Source organism: Bombina bombina, chromosome 9 (assembly GCF_027579735.1).
Source record: "Bombina bombina isolate aBomBom1 chromosome 9, aBomBom1.pri, whole genome shotgun sequence".
Taxonomy (NCBI): Eukaryota; Metazoa; Chordata; class Amphibia; order Anura; family Bombinatoridae; genus Bombina; species Bombina bombina.
Window position 1 is genome coordinate 189,300,770 of NC_069507.1, and position 17,693 is coordinate 189,318,462.

General features: G+C 39.6%; 1 protein-coding gene across 1 annotated transcript in view; it reads left to right on the forward strand.

The window, feature by feature from the left end:
• Positions 1–17,693, forward strand: part of DNMBP (dynamin binding protein) — a 270,386-nt gene that overhangs the window by 126,619 nt on the left and 126,074 nt on the right. Inside the window, exon 4 of the mRNA XM_053692530.1 lies at positions 3,101–5,071. Within this exon, the coding sequence (XP_053548505.1) occupies positions 3,101–5,071 (1,971 nt within the window). The remainder of the gene's footprint in view (positions 1–3,100; positions 5,072–17,693) is intronic.

Genomic DNA, 17,693 nt, shown 5'->3' on the forward strand with positions numbered 1-17,693 from the left:
TTCAACCTGGCTTATGTGTTTCCACCATTTCCTCTCCTTCCTCGTTTGATTGTTAGAATCAAACAGGAGAGAGCTTCTGTGATTTTGATAGCACCTGCGTGGCCACACAGGACTTGGTATGCAGACCTGGTGGACATGTCATCTCTTCCACCATGGACTTTGCCACTGAGACAGGACCTTCTGATTCAAGGTCTGTTCCAGCATCCAAATCTAGTTTCTCTGCGGCTGACTGCTTGGAGATTGAACGCTTGATTTTATCCAAGCGGGGTTTCTCTGAGTCGGTGATAGATACCTTGATTCAGGCTCGAAAGCCTGTCACTAGGAAAATTTATCATAAGATTTGGCGTAAATATCTTTATTGGTGCGAATCCAAAGGCTACTCATGGAGTAAGATCAGGATTCCTAGGATTTTGTCCTTTCTCCAAGAAGGATTGGAGAAGGGGCTATCAGCTAGTTCCTTAAAGGGACAGATATCTGCTTTATCAATTCTACTGCACAAGCGTCTGGCAGATGTTCCAGACGTTCAGTCGTTCTGTCAGGCTTTAGTTAGAATCAAGCCTGTGTTTAAACCTGTTGCTCCGCCATGGAGTTTGAATTTAGTTCTTAAAGTTCTTCAAGGGGTTCCGTTTGAACCTATGCATTCCATAGATATTATGCTTCTATCTTGGAAAGTTCTGTTTTTAGTTGCTATCTCTTCGGCTTGAAGAGTTTCTGAACTATCTGCATTGCAATGCGACTCGCCTTATCTTGTTTTCCATGCTGATAAGGTGGTTTTGCGTACCAAACCTGGATTCCAGGTGGATTCCTAAGGTTGCTACTAATAGGAATATCAATCAGGAAATTGTTGTTCCTTCTCTGTGTCCTAATCCTTCCTCTAAGAAGGACCGTCTGTTGCACAACTTGGACGTGGTTCGTGCTTTGAAGTTTTACTTGCAAGCAACCAAAGATTTCCGTCAAACATCTTCTTTGTTTGTTGTCTATTCTGGAAAACGTAGAGGTCAAAAAGCTACGGCTACCTCTTTCTTTTTGGCTGAAAAGCATCATCCGTTTGGCATACGAGACTGCTGGACAGCAACCTCCTGAAAGGATTACAGCTCACTACTAGAGCGGTGGCTTCCACTTGGGCTTTTAAAAATGATGCTTCTGTTGAACAGATTTGTAAGGCTGCGACTTGGTTTTCGCTTCATACCTTTTCCAAATTTTACAAATTTGATACTTTTGCTTCTTCGGAGGCTATTTTTGGGAGAAAAGTTCTTCAAGCAGTGGTGCCTTCTGTTTAACCATCTGTCTTGTCCCTCCCTTTCATCCGTGTCCTGTAGCTTTGGTATTATATCCCACAAGTAAAGGATGAATCCGTGGACTTGTCGTACCTTATAGAAGAAAAGTAAATTTATGCTTACCTGATAAATTGATTTCTTCTATGGTACGACGAGTCCACGGCCCGCCCTGTCATTTTAAGACAGATTATATTTTTTTGATTTTAAACTTCAGTTACCTCTGCACCTTGTAGTTTCTCCTTTTTCTTCCTGTTCCTTCGGTCGAATGACTGGGGGGTGGAGCTAAGGCAGAAGCTATATAGACAGCTCTGCTGTGGTGCGCTTTGCTACTTCCTGTTAGCAGGAGGATAATATCCCACAAGTAAAGGATGAATCCGTGGACTCGTCGTACCATAGAAGAAATCAATTTATCAGGTAAGCATAAATTTGCTTTTCTTTCATTATTCAGACAGACCATACACTTTTGAGCAGCTTTCCAATTTACTTCTATTATCAATTTAGTTCATTCTCATGATATCCTTTATTGAAAGAGCATCAATGCACTACTGGAAACTAGCTGAACATATCGGTAAGCCAATGACAAGAGGCATATACGTGCAGCCACCAATCAGCAACTAGCTCCCAGCTCCTATACCTACTTGGGTATACTTTTCAACAAAGGATTCTAAGAGAGTGAATCAAATTACATAATAGAAGTATATTGGGAAGTTGTTTAAAATAACATGCTCTATTTCAATCATGAAAGAAAATTTTGTGGTTTTATATTCCACACTGGGGTTAGTCACAAGATAAAATATATTACAGGTTTTTCTGTCTTTTTACCAGTAGAATGATAAAACAGTAACTATTTAAAAAAAGATAAATACCAAAAATCTACTTATACACAGACCCAGAAACCAGTAGATTGGATCCACATAGAAAGATCAGGACTAAGCCAGCCTCATATGAGAGAGAGCACTGTGTGTCTTACAAATGTGTAGTGGCATAGTGTTGGCTGAAGAAGTTAGTGGGGTAGTGGTAAATTAAATTCAGTGGGTGGACACATTAGAGCCTTAGATCAGATAATATAAAAGAATATTAGAACTACCAAAGAAGAGTGAAACATGTAAAGGGATATGAAACCCACAAATGTTCTTTTGTGATTTAGACAGAATGTACCTTTTAAAAAAAGAAAACCTGTTTACTTTTATTATTAAATTTTGCTTTATTCCCATAATATTCTGTGTGGAAGAGATACCTATGTAGCCATCTGGGGCACTACATGGTAGAAGATAGTGCTGCCATCTAGTTCTCTTGCAAATGGATAACATTCTTGCAAAACTGCTGCCCTATAGTGCTCCAGAAATGGCCCAGCTGCTTAGCATACGTCCCTGATTTTCAATAAAAGATAACAAGAGAACAAATAAATGTTGATAATAGAAGTGAATTAGAAAGTTGTTTAAAATTGCATGCTCTCTCTGAATCATGGAAGATTTTGGGTTTCATATCCCTTTAAGTTTTTGAAGTAAAAGACTTCTGAATACAGTGTACCACCTGGATGATTTTACTGACCTCTCGGCTAAAAATAAGCTAATAATATATTTAATGTTAAATGCTCAAATTATCATAAAAACTATTATAAATTATACAATTAATTTGCCCTTTGAATTGCAGAAAATGCTAGAATATTAAAAAGAATTACACTGCAACACCCCCCCTCCTCCTCTACTTTATAATGCTACCTGGCTGGCAACATTTTCTAAGAGCACTGTGAATGTATTACTTTACTTCTCTATTTTTCATTAAACTCCTAAAAAACTGATTTCTGTTTGTTTTTGTGGCAGGTGACCTTGTGGTGCAGGAAGGGACACTTGCATCAAGCTGGCTGCAAGGAAGAAACTGTTGGGGATCAAAGGGCTTTTTTCCATTATCTTGCATCCAGGAGTTCTTTCTCTCATCCAGGAGCCGTCAGCTTTGTCAGAACTTGAAGCTAGACTTTCCAAGTTATGGCATAGGTCAGGCAAGAGCCATAATGGGACTCTCGGCACAACTGGAAGAGGAACTAGATTTTCGAGAAGGTGATATTATTACTATTACTGGTATTCCAGAGCCTGGCTGGTTTGAGGGGGAAGTTAATAGAAGAAAAGGGATTTTTCCTGAAGGTTTTGTAGAACTGTTAAACCCTCTACGGACTGCAGATAATGTTGACAATTATGGTAATGGTGAGGATTATGAGGATAAAACTGTAACAGACATAACTGATATTCCTGTTGAAAGTAACAAGAACAATGACATACTGAATAATAATGAAGCTGATGATGGGACATTTGCTATTGCGCTTTATAGATTTCAAGCGATAGAGCAGAGAGAACTTGACTTTGATGTGGGAGACCGGATAAAAATAATTAGTACGTTAGAAGATGGCTGGTTAGAAGGGGAGCTGTATGAAAGGAGGGGTATATTCCCTTACAGGTTTGTGAAATTTGAGGATGTAGAAAAATCCACCTGTAAGGATCTGCCAATAGAGACAAAATACAATATTGATTCTCATAATCCCAAACACAACACTGATGACTCTTTGCCTTATATACACATTGGAACAGATCCACATTATTGGGATGTTGCACATATAGAAGAGCATACTTCTCACCCCATTGTTGAATCTGAACAACAACTCAATAATCAAGAATTTCCTTCAAATAACAGTAAAGATATACTCTTAAACGATTATCGGGATGTAAATAACATATCTACCAAACCTCAGCTACCTCCTCGCCCACAGACTAGAATGTATTGTCCTCCAAATGTGCAGACACTAGCACAACAGTCTAAGGAAAGCAATACCGGAGAGTCATTAATTAGGAGGGGCAGAATTCCTACATCTAATGATGTGCAACAGCCCCGGTCTTCAAAAATACCTCTCTCTTTAACAACCAATGATATGACAAATACTCAGAACAATTTGCCTGAAGGGCTAAAAACCAAAAGAAAAAAGAGCATTCCATATCAAGATATTGTACACTGGGTAGAGGACCAGAAGCTTAAATCAAAGTCATCATCTTTTGGTTCCAAAGATCAACATGAAAGCCCAAGCAGATGCTCAGGGACAGTTAGATTTGAGAGTGATATTGGTGGATCAGAGTTAACGGATCTGGACTCCAAACTTTCTGAACAGCTTTCCCAGTTTGAAAAGAGCCTTTCCAATCCAAGACAAAATAGCAAAAGGAAAGTCTCAAGACATTTTTCAATTGTAGATTTTAATTCTGAAACCGATATTATTCGTGGACTACCACAAGTTTCCAAACCACAGAAATCTCCAGAAAAACGAAAGATATTGAGGCCTCCCCCACCTCGTCCTAATACTAGGTCACATTCTACGAGTTACTTATCAGTGAGACGCAGTTCACAAAGCCGTGAATGCACACAGACTGTATCCCCTCCTACTGCTCTCCGCCCATCCAGGCCAGCTCCATTACCTCCACCTTGCAGCCAAAGGAACACACCATCACCAAAACCACAGCCAAGAGTAAGTACACCCAATGAAAGCCTTTTACTGCCTGATATTCATGATGAAGTAGATACATCGGTTGATCTAAACCATCTTGACAAGGAGCAGAGCTCTCCATGCCCATTTCTACTGTTAAAGATACAAGAGTTGGAGCAAGAATTGGAGACGTATAGAAAGACTCGTGAGGAGCTCAGCTTAATGCTTGAGGAGGACCAGGATGAAATCATAAGAGAGGAGACACTTGAAAACATAGAATTTTGTGATACAAATATTGAAAGCTTGAATCTGGAACTTCAACATCTCAGAGGTAAGATAGATATGTTGACTATACACTATTTAACTCTGAAAGCTGCATGTATCACATTCTTCAACATTTGGGTTTGTAAACATATTTACATTTTTTGATTGAGTGGGAAGGATCCCCATTGTTTGAATCCATTATTTTTCATAAGCATCATATAATAAGCATCATTATTGGAAGATTTCACAATTTATTTAGGGAACATAATTACTTTCAAACAGTTCTGTAAGAACTGATTTTGTATTGAGCTGAAACTAAATAGGAACTAGGATTAACAAGTGATACGTTTTTTTTTATATTCATAGCATATAGTAGCTAATTTATTGACCTTTTTTCTTTGCAGATTTGTTTTGTAGATGATCCATTTATATATCCGATCTGGTAGTGTTTTTGTAAAAATGTATAGTTTTCTCCAACATAGGTGTGTCCGGTCCACGGCGTCATCCTTACTTGTGGGATATTCTCTTCCCCAACAGGAAATGGCAAAGAGCCCAGCAAAGCTGGTCACATGATCCCTCCTAGGCTCCGCCTACCCCAGTCATTCTCTTTGCCGTTGTACAGGCAACATCTCCACGGAGATGGCTTAGAGTTTTTTAGTGTTTAACTGTAGTTTTTATTATTCAATCAAGAGTTTGTTATTTTAAAATAGTGCTGGTATGTACTATTTACTCAGAAACAGAAAAGAGATGAAGATTTCTGTTTGTATGAGGAAAATGATTTTAGCAACCGTTACTAAAATCCATGGCTGTTCCACACAGGACTGTTGAGAGGAATTAACTTCAGTTGGGGGAACAGTGAGCAGTCTCTTGCTGCTTGAGGTATGACACATTCTAACAAGACGATGTAATGCTGGAAGCTGTCATTTTCCCTATGGGATCCGGTAAGCCATGTTTATTAAGATTGTAAATAAGGGCTTCACAAGGGCTTATTAAGACTGTAGACTTTTTCTGGGCTAAATCGATTCATTATTAACACATATTTAGCCTTGAGGAATCATTTAATCTGGGTATTTTGATAAGTTTATATCGGCAGGCACTTTTTTAGACACCTTTCTCTTTAGGGGCTTTCACAAATCATAGGCAGAGCCTCATTTTCGCGCCGGTGTTGCGCACTTGTTTTTGAGAGGCATGACATGCAGTCGCATGTGTGAGGAGCTCTGATACATAGAAAAGACTTTCTGAAGGCGTCATTTGGTATCGTATTCCCCTTTGGGCTTGGTTGGGTCTCAGCAAAGCAGACACCAGGGACTGTAAAGGGGTTAAAGTTAAAAACGGCTCCGGTTCCGTTATTTTAAGGGTTAAAGCTTCCAAATTTGGGGTGCAATACTTTTAAGGCTTTAAGACACTGTGGTGAAATTTTGGTGAATTTTGAGCAATTCCTTCATATTTTTTCGCAATTGCAGTAATAAAGTGTGTTCAGTTTAAAATTTAAAGTGACAGTAACGGTTTTATTTTAAAACGTTTTTTGTACTTTGTTATCAAGTTTATGCCTGTTTAACATGTCTGAACTACCAGATAGACTGTGTTCTGAATGTGGGGAAGCCAGAGTTCCTTCTCATTTAAATAAATGTGATTTATGTGACAATGACAATGATGCCCAAGATGATTCCTCAAGTGAGGGGAGTAAGCATGGTACTGCATCATTCCCTCCTTCGTCTACACGAGTCTTGCCCACTCAGGAGGCCCCTAGTACATCTAGCGCGCCAATACTCCTTACTATGCAACAATTAACGGCTGTAATGGATAATTCTGTCAAAAACATTTTAGCCAAAATGCACACTTATCAGCGTAAGCGCGACTGCTCTGTTTTAGATACTGAAGAGCATGACGACGCTGATAATAATGGTTCTGAAGGGCCCCTAAACCAGTCTGATGGGGCCAGGGAGGTTTTGTCTGAGGGAGAAATTACTGATTCAGGGAACATTTCTCAACAAGCTGAACCTGATGTGATTACGTTTAAATTTAAGTTGGAACATCTCCGCATTCTGCTTAAGGAGGTATTATCCACTCTGGATGATTGTGACTAGTTGGTCATCCCAGAGAAACTATGTAAAATGGACAAGTTCCTAGAGGTCCCGGGGCTCCCAGAAGCTTTTCCTATACCCAAGCGGGTGGCGGACATTGTAAATAAAGAATGGGAAAGGCCCGGTATTCCTTTCGTCCCTCCCCCCATATTTAAAAAATTGTTTCCTATGGTCGACCCCAGAAAGGACTTATGGCAGACAGTCCCCAAGGTCGAGGGAGCGGTTTCCACTTTAAACAAACGCACCACTATACCCATAGAAGATAGTTGTGCTTTCAAAGATCCTATGGATAAAAAATTAGAAGGTTTACTTAAAAAGATGTTTGTTCAGCAGGGTTACCTTCTACAACCAATTTCATGCATTGTCCCTGTCACTACAGCCGCGTGTTTCTGGTTCGATGAGCTGGTAAAGGCGGTCGATAGTGATTCTCCTCCTTATGAGGAGATTATGGACAGAATCAATGCTCTCAAATTGGCTAATTCTTTCACCCTAGACGCCACTTTGCAATTGGCTAGGTTAGCGGCTAAGAATTCTGGGTTTGCTATTGTGGCGCGCAGAGCGCTTTGGTTGAAATCTTGGTCAGCTGATGCGTCTTCCAAGAACAAGCTACTTAACATTCCTTTCAAGGGGAAAACGCTGTTTGGCCCTGACTTGAAAGAGATTATCTCTGATATCACTGGGGGTAAGGGCCATGCCCTTCCTCAGGATCGGCCTTTCAAGGCCAAAAATAAACCTAATTTTCGTCCCTTTCGTAGAAACGGACCAGCCCAAAGTGCTACGTCCTCTAAGCAAGAGGGTAATACTTCTCAAGCCAAGCCAGCTTGGAGACCAATGCAAGGCTGGAACAAGGGAAAGCAGGCCAAGAAACCTGCCACTGCTACCAAGACAGCATGAAATGTTGGCCCCCGATCCGGGACCGGATCTGGTGGGGGGCAGACTCTCTCTCTTCGCTCGGGCTTGGGCAAGAGATGTTCTGGATCCTTGGGCGCTAGAAATAGTCTCCCAAGGTTATCTTCTGGAATTCAAGGGGCTTCCCCCAAGGGGGAGGTTCCACAGGTCTCAGTTGTCTTCAGACCACATAAAAAGACAGGCATTCTTACGTTGTGTAGAAGACCTGTTAAAAATGGGAGTGATTCATCCTGTTCCATTAGGAGAACAAGGGATGGGGTTCTACTCCAATCTGTTCATAGTTCCCAAAAAAAGAGGGAACGTTCAGACCAATCTTAGATCTCAAGATCTTAAACAAGTTTCTCAAGGTTCCATCGTTCAAAATGGAAACCATTCGAACAATTCTTCCTTCCATCCAGGAAGGTCAATTCATGACCACGGTGGATTTAAAGGATGCGTATCTACATATTCCTATCCACAAGGAACATCATCGGTTCCTAAGGTTCGCATTCCTGGACAAGCATTACCAGTTCGTGGCGCTTCCTTTCGGATTAGAAACTGCTCCAAGGATTTTCACAAAGGTACTAGGGTCCCTTCTAGCTGTGCTAAGACCAAGGGGCATTGCTGTAGTACCTTACTTGGACGACATTCTGATTCAAGCGTCGTCCCTTCCTCAAGCAAAGGCTCACACGGACATTGTCCTGGCCTTTCTCAGATCTCACGGATGGAAAGTGAACGTGGAAAAGAGTTCTCTATCTCCGTCAACAAGGGTTCCCTTCTTGGGGACAATAATAGACTCCTTAGAAATGAGGATTTTTCTGACAGAGGCCAGAAAAACAAAACTTCTAGACTCTTGTCGGATACTTCATTCCGTTCCTCTTCCTTCCATAGCGCAGTGCATGGAAGTGATAGGTTTGATGGTAGCGGCAATGGACATAGTTCCTTTTGCGCGCATTCATCTAAGACCATTACAACTGTGCATGCTCAGTCAGTGGAATGGGGACTATACAAACTTGTCTCCGAGGATACAAGTAAATCAGAGGACCAGAGACTCACTCCGTTGGTGGCTGTCCCTGGACAACCTGTCACAAGGGATGACCTTCCGCAGACCAGAGTGGGTCATTGTCACGACCGACGCCAGTCTGATGGGCTGGGGCGCGGTCTGGGGATCCCTGAAAGCTCAGGGTCTTTGGTCTCGGGAAGAATCTCTTCTACCGATAAATATTCTGGAACTGAGAGCGATATTCAATGCTCTCAAGGCTTGGCCTCAGCTAGCGAGGGCCAAGTTCATACGGTTTCAATCAGACAACATGACAACTGTTGCGTACATCAACCATCAGGGGGGAACAAGGAGTTCCCTGGCGATGGAAGAAGTGACCAAAATCATTCTATGGGCGGAGTCTCACTCCTGCCACCTGTCTGCTATCCACATCCCAGGAGTGGAAAATTGGGAAGCGGATTTTCTGAGTCGTCAGACATTGCATCCGGGGGAGTGGGAACTCCATCCGGAAATCTTTGCCCAAGTCACTCAACTGTGGGGCATTCCAGACATGGATCTGATGGCCTCTCGTCAGAACTTCAAAGTTCCTTGCTACGGGTCCAGATCCAGGGATCCCAAGGCGGCTCTAGTGGATGCACTAGTAGCACCTTGGACCTTCAAACTAGCTTATGTATTCCCGCCGTTTCCTCTCATCCCCAGGCTGGTAGCCAGGATCAATCAGGAAAGGGCGTCGGTGATCTTGATAGCTCCTGCGTGGCCACGCAGGACTTGGTATGCAGATCTGGTGAATATGTCATCGGCTCCACCATGGAAGCTACCTTTGAGACGAGACCTTCTTGTTCAAGGTCCGTTCGAACATCCGAATCTGGTCTCACTCCAGCTGACTGCTTGGAGATTGAACGCTTGATCTTATCGAAGCGAGGGTTCTCAGATTCTGTTATCGATACTCTTGTTCAGGCCAGAAAGCCTGTAACTAGAAAGATTTACCACAAAATTTGGAAAAAATATATCTGTTGGTGTGAATCTAAAGGTTTCCCTTGGGACAAGGTTAAGATTCCTAAGATTCTATCCTTCCTTCAAGAAGGATTGGAAAAAGGATTATCTGCAAGTTCCCTGAAGGGACAGATTTCTGCCTTGTCTGTGTTACTTCACAAAAAGCTGGCAGCTGTGCCAGATGTTCAAGCCTTTGTTCAGGCTCTGGTTAGAATCAAGCCTGTTTACAAACCTTTGACTCCTCCTTGGAGTCTCAACTTAGTTCTTTCAGTTCTTCAGGGGGTTCCGTTTGAACCCTTACATTCCGTTGATATTAAGTTATTATCTTGGAAAGTTTTGTTTTTGGTTGCAATTTCTTCTGCTAGAAGAGTTTCAGAATTATCTGCTCTGCAGTGTTCTCCTCCTTATCTGGTGTTCCATGCAGATAAGGTGGTTTTACGTACTAAACCTGGTTTTCTTCCAAAAGTTGTTTCTAACAAAAACATTAACCAGGAGATTATCGTACCTTCTCTGTGTCCGAAACCAGTTTCGAAGAAGGAACGTTTGTTGCACAATTTGGATGTTGTTCGCGCTCTAAAATTCTATTTAGATGCTACAAAGGATTTTAGACAAACATCTTCCTTGTTTGTTGTTTATTCCGGTAAAAGGAGAGGTCAAAAAGCAACTTCTACCTCTCTCTCTTTTTGGATTAAAAGCATCATCAGATTGGCTTACGAGACTGCCGGACGGCAGCCTCCCGAAAGAATCACAGCTCATTCCACTAGGGCTGTGGCTTCCACATGGGCCTTCAAGAACGAGGCTTCTGTTGATCAGATATGTAGGGCAGCGACTTGGTCTTCACTGCACACTTTTACCAAATTTTACAAGTTTGATACTTTTGCTTCTTCTGAGGCTATTTTTGGGAGAAAGGTTTTGCAAGCCGTGGTGCCTTCCATCTAGGTGACCTGATTTGCTCCCTCCCATCATCCGTGTCCTAAAGCTTTGGTATTGGTTCCCACAAGTAAGGATGACGCCGTGGACCGGACACACCTATGTTGGAGAAAACAGAATTTATGTTTACCTGATAAATTACTTTCTCCAACGGTGTGTCCGGTCCACGGCCCGCCCTGGTTTTTTAATCAGGTCTGATAATTTATTTTCTTTAACTACAGTCACCACGGTTTCATATGGTTTCTCCTATGCAAATATTCCTCCTTAACGTCGGTCGAATGACTGGGGTAGGCGGAGCCTAGGAGGGATCATGTGACCAGCTTTGCTGGGCTCTTTGCCATTTCCTGTTGGGGAAGAGAATATCCCACAAGTAAGGATGACGCCGTGGACCGGACACACCGTTGGAGAAAGTAATTTATCAGGTAAACATAAATTCTGTTTTTCTTATTTTTTTAACATCATTGTGCTGAATTTCAGACTCCTAACCAAGCCCCACAGCGCCAGATGTATACACATGTTTACAAGCTGTTGATGGCTCCTGTTTGTTATCTGTCTTTTCATATGCAGGGGGAGTGTCTGCTCTTCTTGTTTTCCCAGCCCATTTCACTGGGTGTCCCAGCCAAACCTCATCAACAGAGATAAGCTGGGAAGTCCTAAGTACATTTTTAAAAGGTTTTATACTGGATTTTAAGATCTGTATCTGGGTATATTCTTCTTTATAGTTGTGTCTATTACATGCAGCTATATGAAAATTGGTGTATACTGTCCTTTTAAGTATAAACTGCAGGTGTCAGGTCCTACAAAAAAAGTGTGGGAACTCACCAAGACTACCCCCCTCACAATTAATATTGTTATATATATATATATATATATATATATATATATATATATATATATATATACATACACACACACTGTATTTATATGTATATAATCTATACACTTTGGTTAATGAATGGTTGAATAGTTGCCTTTGGGCCTGAGAATCCTCCTCTGTCACAGAGTCTCACCCACTTAAGGTGCAATAGTCCTATTTCTGCTGAGCGGAGCAAAATAACCCTAGAGCAAGCCACACAGAAATGTAAGCACCATGTGTTATACACATGACGGGGTAATAACACAGCAGGACCCTTGACAGTCTTACAGTTAATGTATTGTAGAAAGTGATACTGCCCATTACTAGAGGATCTCACTATTCCTCTAACCAAACTGTGCTCCAGCTCCTCACAGCAACAGCAGTGTTTACTGAAGTGTTTCTGTTCTCTATCAAGAGGAAACTTAGTTCCTCCTGCAAAAATAGTGCAGGAACTCTGTTCCTAGGCGTTCCCGCTCGACTTGACCCCTGATAAACTGCATTCACACTGATAATAATGTATCTACAAAGTAATATTTATCTCCAATGAATTGAGCACTAGTTACAACTCAGAATCTTTTTCTTGGCTATCATGTAATATTCCTTGTTGTGATTAAATTGTCCTTTCTACAACCTTTTGAGGAGTGAACTGAGTTATTAAGGAAATGTCATTTGGATTTTTGCCAGTCATACATAATATTTGTTGTAGTAATATAACAGCAGTATTTCATCTGACTTTTGTTTGTTAAACTGCATTACTGAAAACAGACCATGAGTCTGAAGTCATATTTTCTTTGGATCCTGTAGATCCAAAGTTTGTGGTATTTTCCAACACATGAAATGTACTTCAATAGAATCAATTAAAAATGGGTTAAATTAACTTTTATTATACAGTTCCTTTCCCTTCCTCTTGGGTAATGTGTTTAGGGTGTCAGTTATGAACATCTAATAATGTCTTACCCATAATGTATTGGATAACTTCATTAGATGCTCATAGATGTCACCCTAATTTACTAATAATCTGTTACCCAAGTCAATTATTAGTGACATATTAGCAGATGCGTTTTAGCTGACGCCGTAAACACATTACTGAAGGGGCAGTTTATCATAGTAAATAAAGAAATTGTTCTGATGAGGCTGAAAATAAGTTGGTTAAAGTTTAGTGCACTGGTTTTCAAACCTTTCTTCAAGCCTCCCCAGCAGGCTAAGTTTTCAGGATTTCCTTGGGTGAGAGCAGGTAAAATAACCATGGTTACTAATCAGCTGATTATTTCACCTGTGCTCCAGTTCAGATATCCTCAAAATGTGGCCTATTAGGAAGGCCTGAGTACAGGTTTGAAAACAAGTCTTAGAGTGACAGCTTGTTAACAATAATATGCAGTACATAAGACTGATGGCTAAATCTGCTACAGTGTACTTACAAATGGTCATCTTAATATAAAACAGATTTTACATTACATATTCAATTTAGTAACCATGATATTAATCAATTAGCAAAATATATTTTTCTAATTTTATCTTGTTCCATAGGTATTTTGTCTTTTCTTTTTATGTGATATAGCTAAATGTAATATTTGTTTAAAAAGTTACTCTTGGTCTGGGTATGTTTAGATTGTAAAATGAATTTCAAAGGGAACATTTGTTCTGCCATAAAAAAAACTAAAAAAACAATATCACTGTAATGTGCCCTATGCATTTCCCTCCTGCACTAACATAGCATCACAGGTAGGTGGCGCAGCATTAACACATATTGCTCTCTGTCCAATAGCTTCATGAAACACAGTGTACAGTGCATTATGGGAGCACGTCCACTTTTAATTCTTGCATAGTAAACTTATAAAGCAGGCTTTCCTTTTCTTGAAGTTTTATATTTCCTTTAACTTTTGTGTACCTGATACAACAAAAATGGGTATTGGGTTAAACATGGCACTCTCCGATATCTGCTTTTCAGAAGTCAAATGGACTATTTATTTTTTTTATTGAATGAGAATATTTCAATAAAGTCAAGAACTCTGTGCCTGTAATATAATGTCTATAATTTAGTTACTTTTTTAATTGGATTTTACAAGGCTATGCTTTTTTAGGTTGTGTTTCTTTTGATTGTTCTTTTTATTCTCTATATTAAAAACACGTTTTGGTTGATATTTTGAATTTAAATGTTCTTTATAAAATGTAAATAATTATTACTATAATGTGTGTAAATTACCACCAGTACACCAAATTCCGTAGATCTAGGAACATGAGTAGAAGTGAGCAATGTTGACACTGATTAAAAAAGAAATGCAAATACATAAAACTGTTTAAAAGGGACAGGAAACCCCATAATTTTCGTTCATGATTCGGATAGAACATATAATTTTAAACAAATTTCCAATTTACTTCTATTATCAAATTTGCTTCATTTTCTTGTTATCCTTTGCTGAAGGAACAGCATTGCACTACTAACAGCTAGCTGAACACATCTAGTTTGCCAATCACAAGAGACAAATGTGTGCAGGCACCAATCAGCAGATAGCTCCCGCTAGTGGTGGATATGTGCGTATTCTTTTTCAAGAAGGGATACCAAGAGAAAGAAGCACATTTGAAAATAGAAGTTAATTTAAAAGGGTCTTAAAATGACCTGCTCTATCTGAATCATGCAAGTTTAATTTTGACTTTCCTATCCCTTTAAACAAAACAAATTACAATAGAAGGAGGAAGGACCTCTTTCAAGGAGCTTACAGTCTACAGAATTAACATATTTGTGTAGAAAAGTAATGAAGTTCTCAGTCGTTTTGTTGGTTCCTAATTTATTTTTCCAGTAAATGTAATTCCAATCTTATTGATATCACACTGAGATTTAAGAAATGTTTCTGTCGCCATGCTAAAGGCTTTAGAGTGAGTCTGCTGTGTGTGGAGAAAGGTTGAACAAGTTACTACTACTGAAAGGACAAATGAATACAGTAGAGATACAAGATATCACCGGAGGCTCCCCACTGATAGATGCAGCAACTTACCTCATATGATTGAGGTATTTTCTAGTTAGCGCTTTACCTACCGGCCACCTTTGTGGGACACCATCATCTTCTCCGATTGTTCTTTTCACTACAAGCACCAATAGAGACTAACTCATTCAGTTGTTCAGATATTTAATTAACAATTATTCATATACTGATTTGTTTTACTTTTTTACTTATTTATACTGAAGCCTTGTGACCCTTATCCAGCGCTATCTCGCCCTCTCTATCTCATATATATATATATATATATATATATATATATATATATATATATATATATATATATATATATATAAATAAAATGTGTGTGTGTGTTTCGCGCTGCTACTTAGTCAGCATTAAGATAATTTTCACATACTGGCGGTAAAAGCTAATCATGGGCATTTGGATGCTTCATTAGCATCCGAATGCGAAAAAAGGAGGTCGCTTGTGGAATGCCACTCTTTTTTTTTTTAGATCCAGATTTCTTCTTGTGAAAGTGCAACACACTAAGATTTGTTCCACAAGAAGGGGTCTGGCTTCAGAAAGAGCTGAATGCCATGAGTGGCCTCCTCCTCCTGCCTTTGGATGATAACGAAGCATACAAATGCCTAGTAAAAGCTTGATTGCTTTTTTACACTATGGGCTCAATTTATCAAATACGGGCGTAGAGAAGGACTTGATAAATCGAGCTGTAAATGGTTAAAGTGAAGGTAAACTTTGGTGAATGAAAGCCCGTTTTTTTAAATTACTTTTAAAAACAGGGGCACTTTCATTCATCAAAGTTTAGAAAGCAGCCGTTTTGTTTAAAAACTTACCTTTGTTCTTTTCACAGCCAGAGCAGCTTCCCCCACCCGGAGATCCTCTCTTCAAATGTCATCAATAACTAATCCGGCTTCCTCCAATCATGGCATTGCCTTAGGCAATGCCTTCCCTGGGGGGAAAGCCGTGATTAGAGGAAGCCGGATTAGTTATTGATGACGTTTGAAGAGAGGATCTCCGTGCGGGGAAGCTGCTCCGGCTGTGAAGAGAAGAAAGGTAAGTTTTTAAACAAAACGGCTGCTTTCTAAACTTTGATGAATGAAAGTGCCTCTGTTTTTAATAGTATTTTTAAAAACCAGGCTTACATTCATAAAAGTTTACCTTCACTTTAAAGTTGTTTGTAATAGTGTATGGCTACTTTACAGAGGCAAAGTACTGATATTATAGACAGATCCACACAGTGGCAGCGCTAACAACTTTACCCATATAGTTTAGCACTGTCATATTAACTGCACAATCCAAAATGTATTGTTACATTGACTTATAACATCACATGAACAGTGTATATATAGCATCACATGAACAGTGTATATATAGCATCACATGAACAGTGTATATATAACATCACATGAACAGTGTATATATAGCATCACATGAACAGTGTATATATAGCATCACATGAACAGTGTGTATATATAGCATCACATGAACAGTGTATATATAATCACATGAACAGTTTTTGATGGGTAAAAATGCATCAAATATTTGCTTCACTTTGTACAGTGCACGGTCCCAAACAAGATTAACTTTTTTTATTGTTGGTTACATTTCTTCCACTTTAAAAGACTGAGACATGCGGCGCGGTGTGATCATTCCCATGAAAGTAGTGCTGCTCTCAATAGGTGGCATTGCAAGAAAGTCATAGTGTTGACAACAAACCACAAACAAGCCGGAGATAGGTGAACAGATCAAAAGCTGAAGTCAGCCTAATCCGCATGTGTGTTCAGATTGACAGATGTAAAAACTCTGTTTGCAGCACTCTGTTAGTGCATACAACAAGCTAACTATGGATTAAGTGCATTAGTGTTCCAAATACACCGCAACAGCTGTTCCTTTCAAATCACAGTCTGGAATCTTCAGCAGGGAATATTTGCTTCAAGCATTTCAATTTCACCTTTTTACGTAATTGACCTCATATTTGTAGTAATATTTTAGGTTTCTTTTGTGTAACTGTATACTTGCAGGGTTGCATTTATGGTTTCATACATAGAGGGGCGTTTCCCTGCTCTCATGTATAGCTGTGCCAATAAGTATGTATACTTCAGTATCAGTTTTGCACACACATGCATTTCCTGCTAACTATGATACAAATTTACACAGAATTAAAAGGGCATGAAACCCCCCCCAAAAAAAGACGGAGCATGCAATTTTAAATAGTATTTCAATTTACTTCTGTTATTACATTTTCTTCCTTTTCTTGGTATCCGTTGTTAAAAAGCACGGAGGTAAGCATATAAGCTTACACATGTCTGCTGCATTATATAGCAGGAGTTTTGCAAGAATGTCATACATTTGCAAGAACACTAGATGGCAGCACCTTTTCCTACTATGTAGTGCTGAAGACGGGTGGAAACTTTTTTATTTTATTTTTTTTAAATTGTACTCTCTGTCTGAATGAAAGAAAACTTTTGGGGTTTGAATCGCTTTAACCCAATCTCTCTTAACATGTTTTATTACTGCTCTGTCATGATAAAAACATGATTTTAATGTCCCTTTAACTCACAGAAGTACAGTTCTTACAGAATCATGACCATCTCAATATGTATGTGTTATTTGCACGTTGTGCGCCTGCCTTAACTATGCCCCTGGGTTAAATCGCACGTCTCAAGGTCACACTAATATGCTAAATTGTACTAGATGAAACCTCTGTTCAAATCAAAGTCTCTGTAAAGAAACTGTACTGCACTGCTTGCATCTGGTGCTTTTAAGTTGGGATGTTGTATAATCTTGAAAAAGGTCTAAATAAGGGCTGAAACGTTGGCCATGTACACATTTTGACTATATGTAAAGTTGAATATCTATGACACATAATAAAAATTGAAGATTTGGATATTAATTAAGTCCTATGAGTACCTCCTTTTTAGAGGACATATTCATCTCAAAACTATATGGAAGTAAGCACCCAGGCCTATAGCGTATTT